This window comes from Tachyglossus aculeatus, chromosome 26 (assembly GCF_015852505.1).
Source record: "Tachyglossus aculeatus isolate mTacAcu1 chromosome 26, mTacAcu1.pri, whole genome shotgun sequence".
Taxonomy (NCBI): domain Eukaryota; kingdom Metazoa; phylum Chordata; class Mammalia; order Monotremata; family Tachyglossidae; genus Tachyglossus; species Tachyglossus aculeatus.
This window is the reverse complement of record NC_052091.1, coordinates 17,201,397-17,220,853: the sequence shown is the minus strand read 5'-3', so window position 1 is coordinate 17,220,853 and position 19,457 is coordinate 17,201,397. Positions and strand designations below refer to the sequence as shown.

Here is a 19,457-nt window from a genome sequence, read left to right as displayed (position 1 = left end):
CTTGTGACTCCCAGGCCCATGCCCCGTCCCTATGCAGCAGAAACCTTGTGACTACCTTTTAGACTGTGAGCCCACTGTTGGGTAGGGACTGTCTCTATACGTTGCCAACTTGTACTTCCCGAGCGCTTAGTACAGTGCTCTGCACAAAGTTAGCGCTCAATAAATACGATTGTTGATGATGACTCCCAGGCCCAGGCCCGTGCCCTAACCCCACGTAGCAGACAAATGGCAGCAAAGCTTGTGACTCCCAGGCCCATGCCCCGTCCCTATGCAACAGAAAACTTGTGACTACATTTTAGACTGTGAGCCCACTGTTGGGTAGGGACTGTCTCTATATGTTGCCAACTTGTACTTCCCGAGCGCTTAGTACAGTTCTCTGCACACAGTAAGCGCTCAATAAATACGATTGATGATGATGACTCCCAGGCCCGTGCCGTTACCCCATGCAGCAGACAAATGGCAGCAAAGCTTGTGACTACCAGGCCCATGCCCCGTCCCTGTGCAGCAGAAACCTTGTGACTACCTTTTAGACTGTGAGCCCACTGTTGGGTAGGGACTGTCTCTATACGTTGCCAACTTGTACTTTCCGAGCGCTTAGTACAGTGCTCTGCACACAGTAAGCGCTCAATAAATACGGTTGATGATGATGACTCCCAGGCCCGTGCCCTAACCCCATGCAGCAGACAAATGGCAGCAAAGCTTGTGACTACCAGACCCATGCCCCAATCCCTATGCAGCAGAAACCTTGTGACTACCTTTTAGATTGTGAGCCCACTATTGGGTAGGGACTGTCTCTATACGTTGCCAACTTGTACTTCCCAAGGGCTTCGTACAGTTCTCTGCACAAATTAAGCGCTCAATAAATACGATTGATGATGATGACTCCCAGGCCCGTGCCCTAACCCCGTGCAGCAGACAAATGGCAGCAAAGCTTGTGACTACCAGGCCCATGCCCCGTCCCTATGCAGCAGAAATCTTGTGACTACCTTTTAGACTGTGAGCCCACTGTTGGGTAGGGATTGTCTCTATACGTTGCCAACTTGTACTTCCGAACGCTTAGTACAGTGCTCTGCACAAAGTTAGTGCTCAATAAATACAATTGATGATGATGACTCCCAGGCCCGTGCCCTAACCCCATGCAGCAGACAAATGGCAGCAAATCTTGTGACTCCCAGGCCCGTGCCCCATCCCTATGCAGAAGAATCCTTGTGACTACCTTTTAGACTGTGAGCCCACTGTTGGGTAGGGACTGTCTCTATACGTTGCCAACTTGTACTTCCCAAGGGCTTCGTACAGTTCTCTGCACAAATTAAGCGCTCAATAAATACGATTGATGATGATGACTCCCAGGCCCGTGCCCTAACCCCATGCAGCAGACAAATGGCAGCAAAGCCTGTGACTACCAGGCCCATGCCCCGTCCCTATGCAGCAGAAATCTTGTGACTACCTTTTAGACTGTGAGCCCACTGTTGGGTAGGGACTGTCTCTATACGTTGCCAACTTGTACTTCCGAGCGCTTAGTACAGTGCTCTGCACAAAGTTAGCGCTCAATAAATACAATTGATGATGATGACTCCCAGGCCCGTGCCCTAACCCCATGCAGCAGGCAAATCGCAGCAAAGCTTGTGACTCCCAGGCCCATGCCCCATCCCTATGCAGCAGAATCCTTGTGACTACCATTTAGACTGTGAGCCCACTGTTGGGTAGGGACTGTCTCTATATGTTGCCAACTTGTACTTCCCAAGAGCTTAGTACAGTGCTCTGCACACAGTAAGGGCTCAATAAATACGATTGATGATGATGACTCCCAGGCCCAGGTCCGTGCCCTAACCCCATGCAGCAGACAAATGGCAGCAAAGCTTGTGACTCCCAGGCCCATGCCCCATCCCTATGCAGCAGAAACCTTGTGACTGCCTTTTAGACTGTGAGCCCACTGTTGGGTGGGGACTGTCTCTATATGTTGCCAACTTGTATCATCATCATCATCATCGTCAATCATATTTATTGAGCGCTTACTATATGCAGAGCACTGTACTAAGCGCTTGGGAAGTACAAATTGGCAACATATAGAGACAGTCCCTACCCAACAGTGGGCTCACAGTCTAAAAGGGGGAGACAGAGAATAAAACCAAACATACTAACAAAATAAAATAAATAGGATAGATATGTACAAGTAAAATAAATAGAGTAATAAATATGTACAAACATATATACATATATACAGGGGAAGGGAAGGAGGTAAGATGAGGGGGATGGAGAGGGGGACGAGGAGGAGAGGAAGGAAGGGGCTCAGTCTGGGAAGGCCTCCTGGAGGAGGTGAGCTCTCAGCAGGGCCTTGAAGGGAGGAAGAGAGCTTGCTTGGGGGATGGGCAGAGGGAGGGCATTCCAGGCCCGGGGGATGAGGTGGGCCGGGGGTTGATGGCGGGACAGGCGAGAACAAGGTACGGTGAGAAGATTAGCGGCAGAGGAGCGGAGGGTGTGGGCTGGGCAGTAGAAGGAGAAAAGGGAGGTGAGGTTGGAGGGGGCGAGGTGATGGACAGCCTTGAAGCCCAGGGTGAGGGGTTTCTGCCTGCTGCGCAGATTGATTGGTAGCCACTGGAGATTTTTGAGGAGGGGAGTAATATGCCCAGAGCGTTTCTGGACAAAGATAATCTGGGCAGCAGCATGAAGTATGGATTGAAGTGGAGAGAGACACGAGGATGGGAGATCAGAGAGAAGGCTGATGCAGTAGTCCAGACGGGATAGGATGAGAGCTTGAATGAGCAGGGTAGTGGTTGGGATGGAGAGGAAAGGGCGGATCTTGGCAATGTTGCGGAGCTGAGACCGGCAGGTTTTGGTGACGGCTTGGATGTGAGGGGTGAATGAGAGAGCGGAGTCGAGGATGACACCAAGGTTGCGGGCTTGTGAGACGGGAAGAATGGTAGTGCCGTCAACAGAGATGGGAAAGTCAGGGAGAGGACAAGGTTTGGGAGGGAAGACAAGGAGTTCAGTCTTTGACATGTTGAGCTTTAGGTGGCGGGCAGACATCCAGATGGAGATGTCCTGAAGGCAGGAGGAGATGCGAGCCTGGAGAGAGGGGGAGAGAGCAAGGGGAGAGATGTAGATCTGGGTGTCATCAACTTGTACTTCCCGAGCGTTTAGTACAGTGCTCTGCACACAGTAAGCGCTCAATAAATACGATTGATGATGATGACTACCAGGCCCGTGCCGTAACCCTATGCAGCAGACAAATGGCAGCAAACCTTGTGACTCCCAGGCCCGTGCCCCATCCCTATGCAGCAGAAACCTTGTGACTACCTTTTAGACTGTGAGCCCACTGTTGGGTAGGGACTGTCTCTATGTGTTGCCAACTTGTACTTCCCGAGCGCTTAGTACAGTGCTCTGCACACAGTAAGCGCTCAATAAATACGATTGATGATGATGACTCCCAGGCCCGTGCCGTAACCCCATGCAGCAGACAAATGGCAGCAAAGCTTGTGACTCCCAGGCCCATGCCCCATTCCTATGCAGCAGAAACCTTGTGACTACCTTTTAGACTGTGAGCCCACTGTTGGGTAGGGACTGTCTCTATATGTTGCCAACTTGTACTTCCCAAGTGCTTAGTACAGTGCTCTGCACACAGGAAGCGCTCAATAAATACGATTGATGATGATGACTCCCAGGCCCGTGCCCTAACCCCATGCAGCAGACAAATGGCAGCAAAGCTTGTGACTACCAGGCCCATGCCCCATCCCTATGCAGCAGAAACCTTGTGACTACCTTTTAGACTGTGTGCCCACTGTTGGGTAGGGACTGTCTCTATATGTTGCCAACTTGTACTTCCCAAGCGCTTAGTACAGCGCTCTGCACACAGTAAGCGCTCAATAAATACAATTGATGACGATGACTCCCAGGCCCAGGCCCGTGCCCTAACCCCATGCAGCAGACAAATGGCAGCAAAGCTTGTGACTCCCAGGCCCATGCCCCGTCCCTATGCAGCAGAAACCTTGTGACTACCTTTTAGACTGTGAGCCCACTGTTGGGTAGGGACTGGCTCTATATGTTGCCAACTTGTACTTCCCAAGCGCTTAGTACAGCGCTCTGCACACAGTAAGCGCTCAATAAATACGATTGATGATGATGACTACCAGGCCAGTGCCGTAACCCCATGCAGCAGACAAATGGCAGCAAACCTTGTGACTCCCAGGCCCATGCCCCGTCCCTATGCAGCAGAAACCTTGTGACTACCTTTTAGACTGTGAGCCCACTGTTGGGTAGGGACTGTCTCTATATGTTGTACTTCCCAAGCGCTTAGTACAATGCTCTGCACACAGTAAGTGCTCAATAAATACGATTGATGATGATAACTTCCAGGCCCAGGCCCGTGCCCTAACCCCATGCAGCAGACAAATGGCAGCAAAGCTTGTGACTCCCAGGCCCATGCCCCGTCCCTATGCAGCAGAAACCTTGTGACTACCCTTTAGACTGTGAGCCCACTGTTGGGTAGGGACTGTCTCTATATGTTGCCAACTTGTACTTCCCGAGCGCTTAATACAGTGCTCTGCACAAAGTTAGTGCTCAATAAATACGACTGATGATGATGACTCCCTGGCCCGTGCCCTAACCCCATGCAGCAGACAAATGGCAGCAAAGCTTGTGACACCCAGGCCCATGCCCCGTCCCTATGCAGCAGAAACCTTGTGACTACCTTTTAGAATGTGAGCCCACTGTTGGGTAGGGACTGTCTCTATACGTTGCCAACTTGTACTTCCCGAGCGCTTAGTACAGCGCTCTGCACACAGTAAGTGCTCAATAAATACGATTGATGATGATGACGCCCAGGCCCAGGCCCGTGCCCTAACCCCATGCAGCAGACATATGGCAGCAAAGCTTGTGACTCCCAGGCCCATGCCCCATCCCTATGCAGCAGAATCCTTGTGACTACCTTTTAGACTGTGAGCCCACTGTTGGGTAGGGACTGTATATGTTGCCAACTTGTACTTCCCAAGCGCTTAGTACAGTGCTCTGCACACAGTAAGCGCTCAATAAATACGATTGATGATGATGACTCCCAGGCCCGTGTCCTAACCTCATGCAGCAGACAAATGGCAGCAAACCTTGTGACTACCAGGCCCATGCCCCGTCCCTGTGCAGCAGAAACCTTGTGACTACCTTTTAGACTGTGAGCCCACTGTTGGGTGGGGACGGGACTGTCTATATATGTTGCCAACTTGTATCATCATCATCATCATCATCAATCATATTTATTGAGCGCTTACTATATGCAGCGCACTGTACTAAGCGCTTGGGAAGTACAAATTGGCAACATATAGAGACAGTCCCTACCCAACAGTGGGCTCACAGTCTAAAAGGGGGAGACAGAGAATAAAACCAAACATACTAACAAAATAAAATAAATAGGATAGATATGTACAAGTAAAATAAATAAATAAATAGAGTAATAAATATGTACAAACATATATACATATATACAGGTGCTGTGGGGAAGGGAAGGAGGTAAGATGGGGGGGATGGAAAGGGACGAGGAGGAGTGGAAGAAAGGGGCTCAGTCTTGGAAGTCCTCCTGGAGGAGGTGAGCTCTCAGCAGGGCCTTGAAGGGAGGAAGAGAGCTAGCTTGGGGGATGGGCAGAGGGAGGGCATTCCAGGCCCGGGGGATGACGTGGGCCGGGGGTCGATGGCGGGACAGGCGAGAACGAGGTACGGTGAGGAGATTAGCGGCGGAGGAGCGGAGGGTGCGGGCTGGGCAGTAGTGAGAAAAGGGAGGTGAGGTTGGAGGGGGCGAGGTGATGGACAGCCTTGAAGCCCAGGGTGAGGGGTTTCTGCCTGCTGCGCAGATTGATTGGTAGCCACTGGAGATTTTTGAGGAGGGGAGTAATATGCCCAGAGCGTTTCTGGACAAAGATAATCCGGGCAGCAGCATGAAGTATGGATTGAAGTGGAGAGAGACACGAGGATGGGAGATCAGAGAGAAGGCTGATGCAGTAGTCCAGACGGGATAGGATGAGAGCTTGAATGAGCAGGGTAGCAGTTTGGATGGAGAGGAAAGGGCGGATCTTGGCAATGTTGCGGAGCTGAGACCGGCAGGTTTTGGTGACGGCTTGGATGTGAGGGGTGAATGAGAGAGCGGAGTCAAGGATGACACCAAGTTTGCGGGCTTGTGAGACGGGAAGGATGGTAGTGCCGTCAACAGAGATGGGAAAGTCAGGGAGAGGACAAGGTTTGGGAGGGAAGACAAGGAGTTCAGTCTTTGACATGTTGAGCTTTAGGTGGTGGGCAGACATCCAGATGGAGATGTCCTGAAGGCAGGAGGAGATGCGAGCCTGGAGAGAGGGGGAGAGAGCAAGGGGAGAGATGTAGATCTGGGTGTCATCAACTTGTACTTCCCGAGCGTTTAGTACAGTGCTCTGCACACAGTAAGCACTCAATAAATGCGATTGATGATGATGACTACCAGGCCCATGCCGTAACCCCATGCAGCAGACAAATGGCAGCAAAGCTTGTGACTCCCAGGCCCGTGCCCCATCCCTATGCTGCAGAAACCTTGTGACTACCTTTTAGACTGTGAGCCCACTGTTGGGTAGGGACTGTCTCTATACGTTGCCAACTTGTACTTCCCGAGCGCTTAGTACAGTGCTCTGCACAAAGTTAGCACTCAATAAATACGATTGATGATGATGACTCCCAGGCCCAGGCCCGTGCCCTAACCCCATGCAGCAGACAAATGGCAGCAAAGCTTGTGACTACCAGGCCCATGCCCCATCCCTGTGCAGCAGAAACTTTGTGACTACCTTTTAGACTGTGAGCCCACTGTTGGGTAGGGACTGTCTCTATATGTTGCCAACTTGTACTTCCCAAGTGCTTAGTACAGCGCTCTGCACACAGTAAGTGCTCAATAAATACGATTGATGATGATGATTCCCAGGCCCAGGCCCGTGCCCTAACCCCATGCAGCAGACAAATGGCAGCAAAGCTTGTGACTACCAGGCCCATGCCCCATCCCTATGCAGCAGAAACCTTGTGACTACCTTTTAGACTGTGAGCCCACTGTTGGGTAGGGACTATCTCTATACGTTGCCAACTTGTACTTCCCGAGCGCTTAGTACAGTTCTCTGCACACAGTAAGCGCTCAATAAATACGATTGATGATGATAACTCCCAGGCCCGTGCCCTAACCCCATGCAGCAGACAAATGGCAGCAAAGCTTGTGACTCCCAGGCCCATGCCCCGTCCCTATGCAGCAGAAACCTTGTGACTACCTTTTAGACTGTGAGCCCACTGTTGGGTATGGACTGTCTCTATATGTTGCCAACTTGCACTTCCCAAGTGCTTAGTACAGCGCTCTACACACAGTAAGCGCTCAATAAATACGATTGATGATGATGACTCCCAGGCCCGTGCCCTAACCCCATGCAGCAGACAAATGGCAGCAAAGCTTGTGACTACCAGGCCCATGCCCCGTCCCTATGCAGCAGAAACCTTGTGACTACCTTTTAGACTGTGAGCCCACTGTTGGGTAGGGACTGTCTCTATATGTTTCCAACTTGTACTTCCCGAGCGCTTAGTACAGTGCTCTGCACAAAGTTAGCGCTCAATAAATACGATTCATGATGATGACACCCAGGCCCAGGCCCGTGCCCTAACCCCATGCAGCAGACAAATGGCAGCAAAGGTTGTGACTACCAGGCCCATGCCCCATCCCTATGCTGCAGAAACCTTGTGACTACCTTTTAGACTGTGAGCCCACTGTTGGGTGGGGACTGTCTCTATATGTTGCCAACTTGTACTTCCCAAGCGCTTAGTACACTGCTCTGCACACAGTAAGTGCTAAGTAAATACGATTGATGATGGTGACTACCAGGCCCATTCCCTAACCCCGTGCAGCAGACAAATGGCAGCAAACCTTGTGACTGTGGCAGCAAACCTTGTGACTACCAGGCCCATGCCCCGTCCCTATGCAGCAGAAACCTTGTGACTACCTTTTAGACTGTGAGCCCACTGTTGGGTAGGGACTGTCTCTTTATGTTACCAACTTGTACTTCCCAAGCGCTTAGTACAGCACTCTGCACACAGTAAGCGCTCAATAAATACGATTGATGATGATGACTTCCAGGCCCAGGCCCGTGCCCTAACCCCATGCAGCAGACAAATGGCAGCAAAGCTTGTGACTCCCAGGCCCATGCCCCATCCCTATGCAGCAGAAACCTTGTGACTACCTTTTAGACTGTGAGCCCACTGTTGGGTAGGGGCTGTCCCTATATGTTGCCAACTTGTACTTCCCGAGCGCTTAGTACAGTGCTCTGCACACAGTAAGCGCTCAATAAATACGATTGATGATGATGACTCCCAGGCCCGTGCCCTAACCCCATGCAGCAGACAAATGGCAGCAAAGCTTGTGACTACCAGGCCCATGCCCCGTCCCTATGCAGCAGAAACCTTGTGACTACCTTTTAGACTGTGAGCCCACTGTTGGGTGGGGACTGTCTCTATACGTTGCCAACTTGTACTTCCCAAGCGCTTAGTACAATGCTCCGCACACAGTAAGCGCTCAATAAATACAATTGATGATGAAGTCCCTGTCCTATGTGGGGCTCGCACTCTCAATCCCCATTTTACAGATGAGGTAACTGCGGCACAGAGAAGTGAAGCGACTTGCCCAAGGTCACACAGTGGACGAGTGGCGGGTGGGGGTGGAACCCATGACCTTCTGCGTCCTAGGCCTGTGCTGTATCCACTACACTGTGCTGCTTCTCTCATCCCTAATAATAATAATAATGATGGTATTTGTTAAGTGCTTACTATGTGCAAAGCACTGTTGATGGTGATGATGATGTTCTAAGCGCTGGGGAGGATACAAGGTGATCAGGTTGTCCTACATGGGGCTCACAGTCTTCATCCCCATTTTACACATGAGGGGACTGAGGCACAGAGAAATGAAGTGACTTGCCCAAAGTCACACAGCTGACAATTGGCGGAGCCGGGATTTGAACCTATGACCTCTGACTCCAAAGCCCGTGCCCTTTCCACTGAGCCATGGGTAGTAATAGTAATAATAATAATTGATATTTGTTAAGCGCTTACTTTATGTCAGGCACTGTACTAAGCGCTGGGGTAGATACAAGGTCATGAGATTGGACACGGTCCATGTCCCACGTTCATTCATTCAATCGTATTTATTGAGCACTTACTTGAACACCATAGTAAGAGCTTGGGTGATTATGATACAACAATAAACAGACACATTCCATGCCCACAACGGGCTCACGGTCTTACTTTCTATTTTACAGATGAAGGAACTGGGGCACAGAGAAGTTAAGCAACTTTCCCGGGGTCGCACAGTTGAAAAGTGGCGGAGGCAGGGTTAGAACCCAGGTCCTTCTGATTCCCAGTCCTGGGTTCTGTCCACTAAGTCATGCTGCCTCACTAGTGGGGTTTGTTAAGAGCTTACTATGTGCCAAGCACTGTACTGGGCACCGGGCAGATCCAAAATAAACAGGTCGGACCCCGTCTCTGTCCCACGTCTCCGTAGACTGGGGAGGGAGAACAAGTATTTTATCCCCATTTTTCAGATGAGAAAACAGGGACACAAAAGTCACCTAGCAGGCAAGCAGCAGGGATGGGGTTAGAATCAATCACTCAATCAGTTAATTGTAGTTGTTGAGCCCTTACTATGTGCTGGAGTAAAAACTTAAGTAAATTTAAGTAAACTTAGTGCACTGTACTAAGCGCTTGAGAGTGCACAATACCACAGAATTAGCAGGCACGTTTCCTGCCCGTAATGCACATACAGTCTAGAGGGACTAGAATCCAGATCTTGTCACTTCCCAGGCCTCTGCTCTTTCCACTACACCTCGCTGTTTCTCTAGACCTCCCCCAATGGATTTGCTGATCATATCCTAATATGACCCTCACCTTTTAACCCCAAGCAGTCCAAGGTCAGTTCAAGGGGCTGTAGGGAGAAACTCACAGGATTAATTTGGGAGAACTTTATCACGTAGTGGGAATGTGTGGTAGGGACGTCTTTAAAAACTGATTGAATTTCTTAGCAAGATCCTGAAACCAAGAATGAATAGTATTATAGAAGTTTTATTTTAAAGGTATTTTTTTAAAATAGGGAGGTTTTCCAAATTAAGGAAGCAGGAAAGGATGTGTTCAGGGGCGGACAGCAAATAAAGTTTATGCCCAATTCTCCTGAGCACACGGCTGTCACGACAGTCAGAGTATGCGGCCTGTGCAGTGGAGCTTAGTAAAGTAGGATTGAAAGCCCCCCTAACAGAAATTGCAGTGTGGATGTGACTCTGTAAGACTGGTATTTGAACTGCATTTCAATTGTTTAATTTAATTAGGTTTAGGAAAATTCTTTTTGGAGGAGAATTCTTAGCATTCCAGCTGCCCTCCTCCTTCACGTTAGTGGTCCCTGGCTGCTCGTAAAGGAAAAATGTGACCTGCTGTGATCAAGCCAGAATATCCTGATCCTTCAAGCTTCCCCAACTGCCAGTAAAGCTGTGTGGCCTAATGGCTAGATCCCGGGCCTGGGAGTAAGAAGTACTTGGGTTCTAATTGTGGCTCTGCCCCTCGGCTGCTGTGTGATCTTGGGCGAGTCACTTCACTTCTCTGGACCTCAGTTCCTTCTGTGAAATGGGGATTAAGGCTGTGAGTCCCAAGTGGGATGTGGACTGCGTCCAACCTGATTATCTTGTATCCACCAGCCTTGCTTATTACAGTGCGTGGCACATAGTAAGCGCTTCACAAATACCATAAAAAGAAAAACAACAACAAACAATTGTCTGCAATGAAAGTCGCCCAGCACAGGTCAAATTGGCCGCAACATCGCAAAATAGAAACATAAATTGGAAGTTTCAGCATGCAACCTACACTGGCTCTCCGTTTTTTATGCGGGGAAGCAGTGCAGTCTACTGGAAACAGCACAGGCCTTGGAGTCAGAGGACCTGAGTTCTAATCCCACCTCTGCCAGTTGCTGACTGTGGGACCTTGGGCACATCACTTGACTTCTCTGTACCTCGGTTTCCTCAACTGTAAAATGGGGATTCAATACCTGTTCTCCCACCCGTTTAGACTGTGAGCCCCATGTGGGACAGGGACTGAATCCAACCTGATTAACTTGTATCTACCCCAGTGCTTAAAACCGTCTGACCTAAGTCACCTGTACCTGCCCCAGCACTTAGAACGGTGTTTGACACATAGTAAAAGCTTAACAAATGCCATAAAAAAATTAGTAAAGTTGGCAGGATCCAAGGCATTTCTTGGTGGTCTCAACTGCTCCATGAACCTAAGGGGCCATCTTGTCCTCCCCATTTTACAGCTGAAGGAGCCCAGGGGAGTGGCCAGTTCCAAGGAAGGCCATCCGAGGTCTGGTCCCAGTGGCAGAGCCAGCAAAGTGGTGACCAGCACTCCCACCAGCAAGCCAGCCAGACAGAAGTGTTCCAGGTAAGTCAAATCCTTCATTTCCTGAAGGACTGGAGGTCCCTCTCCCTGTAAGCTGCCTCCTGGTTCCTGGGATCTGGGGGTAGGGATCATCCTCCTGGCTGCTGGGATCTAAGGGTAGGGATTCATCCTCATGGGATCTGGGGGTAGAGATCATTCTTCTGGCTCCTGGGATCTACGTTTAGGGATCATCCTCCTGGTTCCTGGGATCCGGGTTTAGGGATCACCCTCCTGGTTCCCAGGGTCTGGGGGTCCGGAATCATCCAGGATGAGAAGGACATGGGCATGGGGCTGAAGGACCAGTGTATGTGTGAGGGATGGGCTGTGGGGACATTGAGGGGATGGGGAAATCAGGAGCAGAGATGGGGCCACTAGAGGAGTGTTCATTCACCACCTAGTGGGGTCAGGTCTCTATGTTGCGGAGGGACCCCAAGGTACCTAGTCTGTGTTAGAGTATGACTCTGCAGAAATGTCTAGTAGGGCCTGGCAGAAGAAATAGTAGTAGAAGAAGAAGTACTACTTCTTCTTCTTCCTTTCTTCTTCTCCTTCTTCTCCTTCTTCTCCTTCCCCTTCTTCTTCTCCTTCTTCTCCTTCCCCTTCTTCTTCTCCTTCTTCTCCTTCTTCTCCTTCTTCTCCTTCTTCTTCTTCTTCTTCTTCTTCTTCTTCTTCTTCCTCTCCTTCTTCCTCTCCTTCTTCTCCTTCTTCTCCTTCTCCTTCCTCTCCTTCCTCTCCTTCTTCTCCTTCTTCTCCTTCTCCTCCTCCTTCTTCTTCTTCTTTTCCTCCTCCTCCTCCTCCTCTTCCTCCTTCTCCACCTTCTCTTTCTCCTTCTCCTTTTTCTTCTTCCCTAGTGGAGTCTCAAATTCCTCTCCTCCAATTTTCTCCTTGACCCCCTCCAAGTAAGGGCTCGATAAATGCGATTGAATGAATGAAAGAGCCAGAGGTTGACGATTCTAGACCTGGCTCTGCCACTTGCCTGCTGTGTGACCTTGGGCAAGTCACTTCACTTCTCCATGCCTCAGTTCCCTCATCTGTAAAATGGGGATTGAGACTGTGAGCTCCATGTGGAACAAGGGCTTTGTTCAACCTGTCCAACCTAAGCGCTAAACAAACACCACAGTTATTATTGGTAGTATTAGTAGTCATAGTAGTACTAGTTGCCATCATAGTAGTCCAAATACTAGCCTTTATTGAGCACCCACTTAATAATAATAATAATAATAATAATAATAATGGCATTTATTAAGTGCTTACTATGTGCAAAGCACTGTTCTAAGCACTGGATTTGGTGCAGTGCTGTGTACTAGGCATTTGGGAGGTACAGAAGCAAGAAGCGACACATTTCCTGCCCATAAGGAGTTTGTACTTTAATTGAAGAGGCAAATATCAAAGTATTTACACTGTTGTGGCCCAAGCAAATAATTAAGTATATGCATACACAGGTAAACAGGACGAAAGTTCGAGGCAAATGTGCCGAGCTAGCCTTAACTCCCAGGGACCCAAAGGTCATTCATTCATTCATTCAGTTGTATTTACTGAGTGCTTACTGTGTGCAGAGCACTGTACTAAGCGCTTGGGAAATACAAGTTGGCAACATGTAGAGATGGTCCCTACCCAACAACGGGCTCACAGTCTAGAAGGGGGAGATGGACAACAAAACAAAATATGTGGACAGGTGTCAAGTCATCAGAACAAATAGAATTAAAGCTAAATGCACATCATTAACAAAATAAATAGAATAGTAAATATGTCCAAGTAAAATAAATAGAATAATAAATCTGTATAAATATATATACAGGTGCTGTGGGGAGGGAAAGGAGGCAAGGTGGGGGGATGGAGAGGAGGAGAGGGAAAAGGGGGCTCAGTCTGGGAAGGCTTCCTGGAGGAGGTGAGCTCTCAGTAGGGCTCTGAAGGGAGGAAGAGAGCTAGCTTGGCGGATGTGTGGAGGGAGGGCATTCCAGGCCAGGAGGAGGACGTGGGCTGGGGATCGACGGCAGGACGGGTGAGAACGAGGTACAGTGAGGAGGTTAGGGCAGAGGAGCAGAGGGTGTGGGCTGGGCTGGAGAAGGAGAGAAGGGAGGTGAGGTAGGAGGGGGCGAGGGGATGGACAGCCTTGAAGCTGAGAGTGAGGAGTTTTTGCTTGACCAACCTCTCAGCGACGGGGGATCTCTAACTCTCCCTGGCTGAGGTCTCTGTCACCAGGGAATGCTCCTGGATGTGGCATTTCCCCCCCTTACCCCCAGCAATGTCTTTGCCTAGGGACAGATTCCTCACCACCAGCGTTGGTTCCTGGACTGAACAGGGCTGACAATCGGTGGTGGTTCTCGGAGAGGGAGACGGGAGTTCATGGGGGGATGCCCGTGATGAGTGAAGAGGCAGCAGTTCCAACCGGAGTGTGCTACCCACTTTTTGGTAGCAAAAAGTCTTGAACTGGGCCTCCCTTTTTCCATTTCCTTAGTCATCAGAAGTGATGCTTTGTGTTTCTCGAGTGATTTTCCCCTCCCGACTTCCACAAGGAGATCAAAGCACTTTGCAAATGTTAAACCTCACCCAGCCCTGTACGGTACATAAGTGTGGTTGTACACACTCCACAGCTGGGAAAACTGAGGTACTCCTGAGACCAGAGAACTATTCGTGCTGCTCTGAGTCACACTCCAGGAGAGACAGACTGTGTGATCTCTCTCTGGCCCTTGCTCTTCTCTCCTGGAGTGTGGACTCCCTGTAGACTATAAACTCCTGGAGAGCAGCGACACAGTCTATCAACTCTCTCGTATTGAACTCGCCCATGTGCTACAATGGTTTGCACACAGAAGAGCCTGGGCTTTGGAGTCAGAAGTCATAGGTTCAAATCCCGGCTCTGCCAATTGTCAGCTGTGTGACTTTGGGCAAGTCACTTAACTTCTCTGGGCCTCAGTTACCTCATCTGTAAAATGGGGATTAAGACCGAGAGCCCCCCATGGGACAACCTGATCACCTTGTAATCTCTGCAGTGCTTAGAACGGTGCTTTGCACATAGTAAGTGTTGAATAAGTGCCATTATTATTATTATTAGGGCAGGCTGTTCGCAAAAACTCATGGGAACCCTTCAGACATCGCCAGCTAAACTGCTGCTCAGCTAGTGGTCCAGGGCAGGCCAACACACACCACCACACACCACAGCTCAGGAGGCTCGGGAAATAATCCGGATTTCCTTTTGGTTGTTCTCTCTCCACCAGGATATGCTGCCTATGCCAGGGGACCCAACCCAGGGCACCGGCAATTACAACATCGAAGACTTCGCCGACCTGGGCATGTTCCCCCCGTTTTCTGAGTAGCTGCTGGAGACGAACCCAAATCCACACCGAGACCTGGTGCCACACTCGCCACTGGGTTGGGGCTGGGCCACGTGCATGGGGTCTCGCCAGGGGATAACCACGCTTAGAATTCAGTTCCTTGCATTCGAGCAGAAATCTTGCGGGGCCTTTGATGGTCCATGTGAGACCCCGGGAATCTACTGGGGGCCGGGGCTCTGGACCTCCAGGGTTTGGGCTGCCATGTTCTCTCTCTCTGTGTGTCTATCTCTCTCCTCTCTCGGTCTCTTCCTTTTCTGCGCTTCGGAAGTAAGCACTTTCGCTGGCTCTTTGACATCGGAATGCGAGCCATGTCTTAATCACAACTTTCGGGCTTTTTCATTCGATTTTCAAAACTAACCGAGGGACGGTCAGATCGCCCCGCTCCGACAATCCAGCGAGAAGGCTGACTTTCAGCGTTCTTTCTGAGGACGGAGCAGGGGATTGCATCCCGCTGAACCTTTTTAGCTCAGTTGGAAGATGAAACTATCAAAACCTAAAATGGACCCGAAGCCCCTTTGCCCCACCGAGACCCCGCTGGTGAGTGTAGGGGGGTCGCCGCAGACGTAGTCCTTGCGTGTAACGTGTGCTGTGTGTCGTGACTGTCCCGTCCTGGTAGAGTCGTTGTAACCTAGTGTCCGTGCTGTTGAGCCTGAGGGTTTGGGAAGGAGAAGAGGGGTTTATTAAGGACCCCCAAGGTAACATATTCTATGTCACCCGGCCCAGAAACCACATGAACTGGATAATTTGCGTTCAGGGGGACGGAAGTCACATTTTCCCAATTCCCTAGTGGCAGTGCGTTCAGGATTAGCAGGCAAGGATTCAAAGGAGTGAATCCTCAGAGAGTAGGGGGAGAGCATCATGATAGACTAAGGAGCCAATTTATCCCTGAAGATGTTTGATGCAGGCTCTAGCTAGACACCCTGTAACACCTTCACCCTCACTCTTACCCGCTGTGCCCCGATTGGCTTCTGGCCATTTCTCATCTGCATTCCTCCACTTAGTCGTATTTATTGAGCGCTTACTGTATGCAGAGCACTGTACTAAGTGCTCGGCAGAGTACAATGTAGCAATGAACAGGCACGTTCCCTGCCCACGATGAGTTTAAAGCCTAGAAGGGGAGAGTGGTCCTCTTGGTGATCCCGTTGTCCGTATCCGGTGGTCAGATCCAGGAGCGCTGCGTCTGATGCCCGAGGCATCTCCAGGGCATCTGGTTCAGAAGCAACACCGTAAAGTGGATAGACCCAGGCCTGGGAGGTCAGAAGGTCATGGGTTCTAATCCCTGCTCTGCCACGTGTCCGCTGTGAGGCCTTGGGCAAGTCTCTTTGCTTCTCTGTGGCTCAGCGACCTCATCTGGAAAATAGGGATTGAGACTTTGAGCCCCACATAGGACAGGGACTGTGTCCAACCCAATTTGTTTATATCCACCCCAGTGCCTAGCACATAGTAGCGCTTAACAAATACCATCATTATAAAGTCAGGAAGCTCTTAACTGCATTCCTGAACTCCGCGTCAGCATGATCCTAGGTATGTGAGAGCCCAGGGTGGGGCCCCTTAACGGGGACATTTGAAGGCCATGTCAATCAATCAATCAATGGTATTTATTAAGCACTTACTATATGCGGAGCATTTCCATCATCAGAAGCAGAGGGGAGTAGATATGATCCTAACGGGGGTCATTTGTGGACTCAACCGTCTGGCCTGGGAGTCAGAAAGACCTGGGTTCTAATCTCTGCTTCTCCAGTTATCTACTGTGTGACCTTAGGCAAGTCACTTTGCTTTTCTGAGCCTCAGTTTCCTCATCTGTAAAATGGGGATTAAGACTGAGCCCCATGTGAGTCATGGACTGTGTGCAACTGTTTATCAACCCCAGCTCTTAGAACAGAGCCTGGCACATAGTAAGTGCTTAGCAAGTACCATTTAAAAAAAAAACTGAACACAACCAAGGAACGTCAAACCTAATCCTTAAAATCTTCCCGATACCTTGCCCACCCTGCAGGAATTTGGTGGCAGTTGCTTTTGAATTGGAAGGATTTCCCGTTTGTTCATTCAATCATATTTATTGTGAGCTTACTGTGTGCAGAGCACTGTACTAAGTGCTTGGGAGAGTACAATACAAGAATAAACAGGCAAATTCCCTGCCCACAACGAGCTTACAGTCTGGAGCACTGAGTGACTTCTCCCACGCTCTCCCGACCCCCATCCTGTGCTACACTCTTTGGTCTCTGAAATCAGGATGCTCTTCCAGAATCAGACCAGAGTTTCCCGGGCAGGACCAAGGCGAGAATGCCAGAGTCCACTCTGGGTGAGCAACCGTCTCTTTCTGCCTGCTTCCGGCCGACACTGAACTATGGAAAAAGTCATGGGTCCCCAGGACCTCTCCCTCCAGGACCCAGCTTGGAAGCCTCATTCCCGCCCCACTTCCCAAGAGTAGCCAAATGATCCTGCTGGCATTCTGTCTCCTGGAAGGCTCTGCAGGCCCCAGTTATTGATGACCAGCGAGGCCCTGCCCTCGACCCAGATTCTTCGCTGTTGTCCCATTGGGCACAGGACAACCGACCCCTATCATGGGAGAAGTGCTCGTGGAGAGGGTATCGGGAGAGATGCCAGGCTGGAATTGTCTCAGCTCATCCCGGTCAAGGCGGCAGCGGAGCTGAAGTCCCACCCACTTTGGAATCCCAAGATCCAAGTGGGATTTGGGCAAGGGTTTCTGGTGTCGATCCCGGATTGTTGCATAAAAAGTCCCCATCAGAGATTGGGCGCTCCCATCTCACTGTAAGAACGGCACCGAATCTGCTCTAATAGCTCGTGGATGCTGCCTGCCTGAAGAGATAATTGTGCTTGGCATTTCATTCATTCATTCATTTAGTTAATAATAATAATGATGGCATTTGTTAAGCGCTTACTATGTGCAAAGCACTGTTCTAAGCGCTGGGGTAGTTACCAGGTAATCAGGTTTTACCACGTGGGGCTCACAGACTTCATCCTCATTTTACAGATAAGGTAACTGAGGCACAGAGAAGTGACTTGCCCACAGCTGACACTTGGTGGAGCCAGGATTTAATTGTATTTATTGAGTGCTTACCGTGTGCAGAGCACTGTACTAAGTGCTTGGGGGAATTCGATAGAACTCCCCAGAGTAGCCTGTGGATGTTGGCTCTCTGAAGAGATAATTGTTCTTGAAATTTCATTCAGTCATGCGATCATTCATTCAATCGTATTTATTGAACGTTTCTGTGTGCAGAGCACTGTGCTAAGTGCTTGGGAGAGTACACTAGGACAATATAACAGACACATTTCCCGCCTTCAACGAGTTTGCAGTGTAGAAGGGGAGGTATCGTCTTACTGTGGGAACAAGCCCTCCCATCCCCCTACCTCCGGTGGCTTGTGGATATTGGTTTCCTGAAGAGGTAATTGTCTTTGAAATTTGCAATGTAATCTGTGCTTTCTTACCCACAAATGGAGGTGTCTATAAACCAGAACTAGCGGGTTGCTGGGAGAAAGGAGGTGCAGGGTCTCGCGGTGGGTGGGTTTCAGGGAGTGTGGGTCCTTGGATGGAAGCAGTGTGGCTCAGTGGAAAGAGCACGGGCTTTGGAGCCAGAGGTCATAGGTTCGAATCCCAGCTCCGCCACATATCTGCTGCGTGACCTTGGGCAAGTTACTTAACTTCTCTGAGCCTCAGGTACCTCATCTGTAAAATAGGGATTAAGACTGTGAGCCCCATGTGGGACAACCTGATCACCTTGTATCCCCCCCCCCAGTGCTTAGAACAGTGCTTTGCACATAGTAAGCGCTTAACAAATTCCATCCTTATTATTATTATTATTAGAAGGCCTAGGAGCAGGACCCATCAGCCATTCCGTCAGTCGATCGTATTTACTGAGCACTTACTGTGTGCAGAGCACCCTACTAAGCACTTGGAAGAGCCTTGTCCTATGCTGTCGAGTCATTTCCGACCCATAGCGGCGACTCCATGGACACATCTCTCCCAGAACACCCCACCTCCATCTGCAGTCGTTCTGGTAGTGGATCCATAGAGTTTTCTTGGGAAAAAATGCGGAAGTGGTTTACCGTTGACTTCTCGAGTCTCCTCCCTCAACTCCCTCCCGCACTGCTGCTGCCTGGCACAGGTGAGTTTTGGCTTGTAGCAGATTGTCTTCCACTCGCTAGCCACTGCCCGAGCTAGGAATGGAATGGGTAGGCCTCTGCTTGACTCTCCCTCCCACAGCTGAGACTGATAACGGACTGGAAACTCTCCAGGTGCCATCCCGAGAGGGGCTTGGAAGGGTACACTCTAACAGTATAACTGACACATTCCCTACCCACAGTGAGCTTACAGTCTAGAGCGGGAGGAAAATTCCCCTTCAGAGTTGCTCCTCCCCTCCTCGTGGCCCCCATCCCTCCCGGCTCTCCCGGGGGTCCGCAGAGAAAAGACCAACTAAAAACAGCCAAACTGGGCCCCTCGTTTGCCAAGGCTGCCCTATTTCCCTGACGCAGAGGTTCCCGAGGAGCGGGGAGGACACAGTCAGTCAGTCGGTAATATTTATTGAGCACTTACGGGGTGGAGAGCACTGTACTAAGCGCTTGGGAAAGTACACTGTACTGACACATGGAAGAGAAATCCCTGCCGGAAATAAAGATCCATTTTAGGCCTTTCCCCTCACCAAACCCCAGCTGCGTGACTCCCAG

The 19,457-nt window shown here is 50.1% G+C and overlaps 1 protein-coding gene and 1 non-coding gene across 3 annotated transcripts in view; one reads left to right on the top strand and one right to left on the bottom strand.

The window, feature by feature from the left end:
• The window catches only part of ARNT2 (aryl hydrocarbon receptor nuclear translocator 2), a 202,591-nt gene extending 186,515 nt beyond the window's left edge, over positions 1 to 16,076 (top strand). For both annotated transcript variants that reach the window (XM_038767479.1, XM_038767478.1), the window contains exons 18-19: positions 11,321 to 11,445; positions 14,655 to 16,076. In XM_038767479.1, the coding sequence (XP_038623407.1) occupies positions 11,321 to 11,445; positions 14,655 to 14,753 (224 nt within the window). In that variant the 3' untranslated portion in view covers positions 14,754 to 16,076. The remainder of the gene's footprint in view (positions 1 to 11,320; positions 11,446 to 14,654) is intronic.
• A 2,832-nt stretch (positions 16,077 to 18,908) lies between these two features.
• Positions 18,909 to 19,046, bottom strand: LOC119946249. Its single transcript, XR_005456357.1, has one exon. It is a non-coding gene; the product is annotated as a small nucleolar RNA SNORA7 (small nucleolar RNA).
• Positions 19,047 to 19,457: the final 411 nt, after the last annotated feature.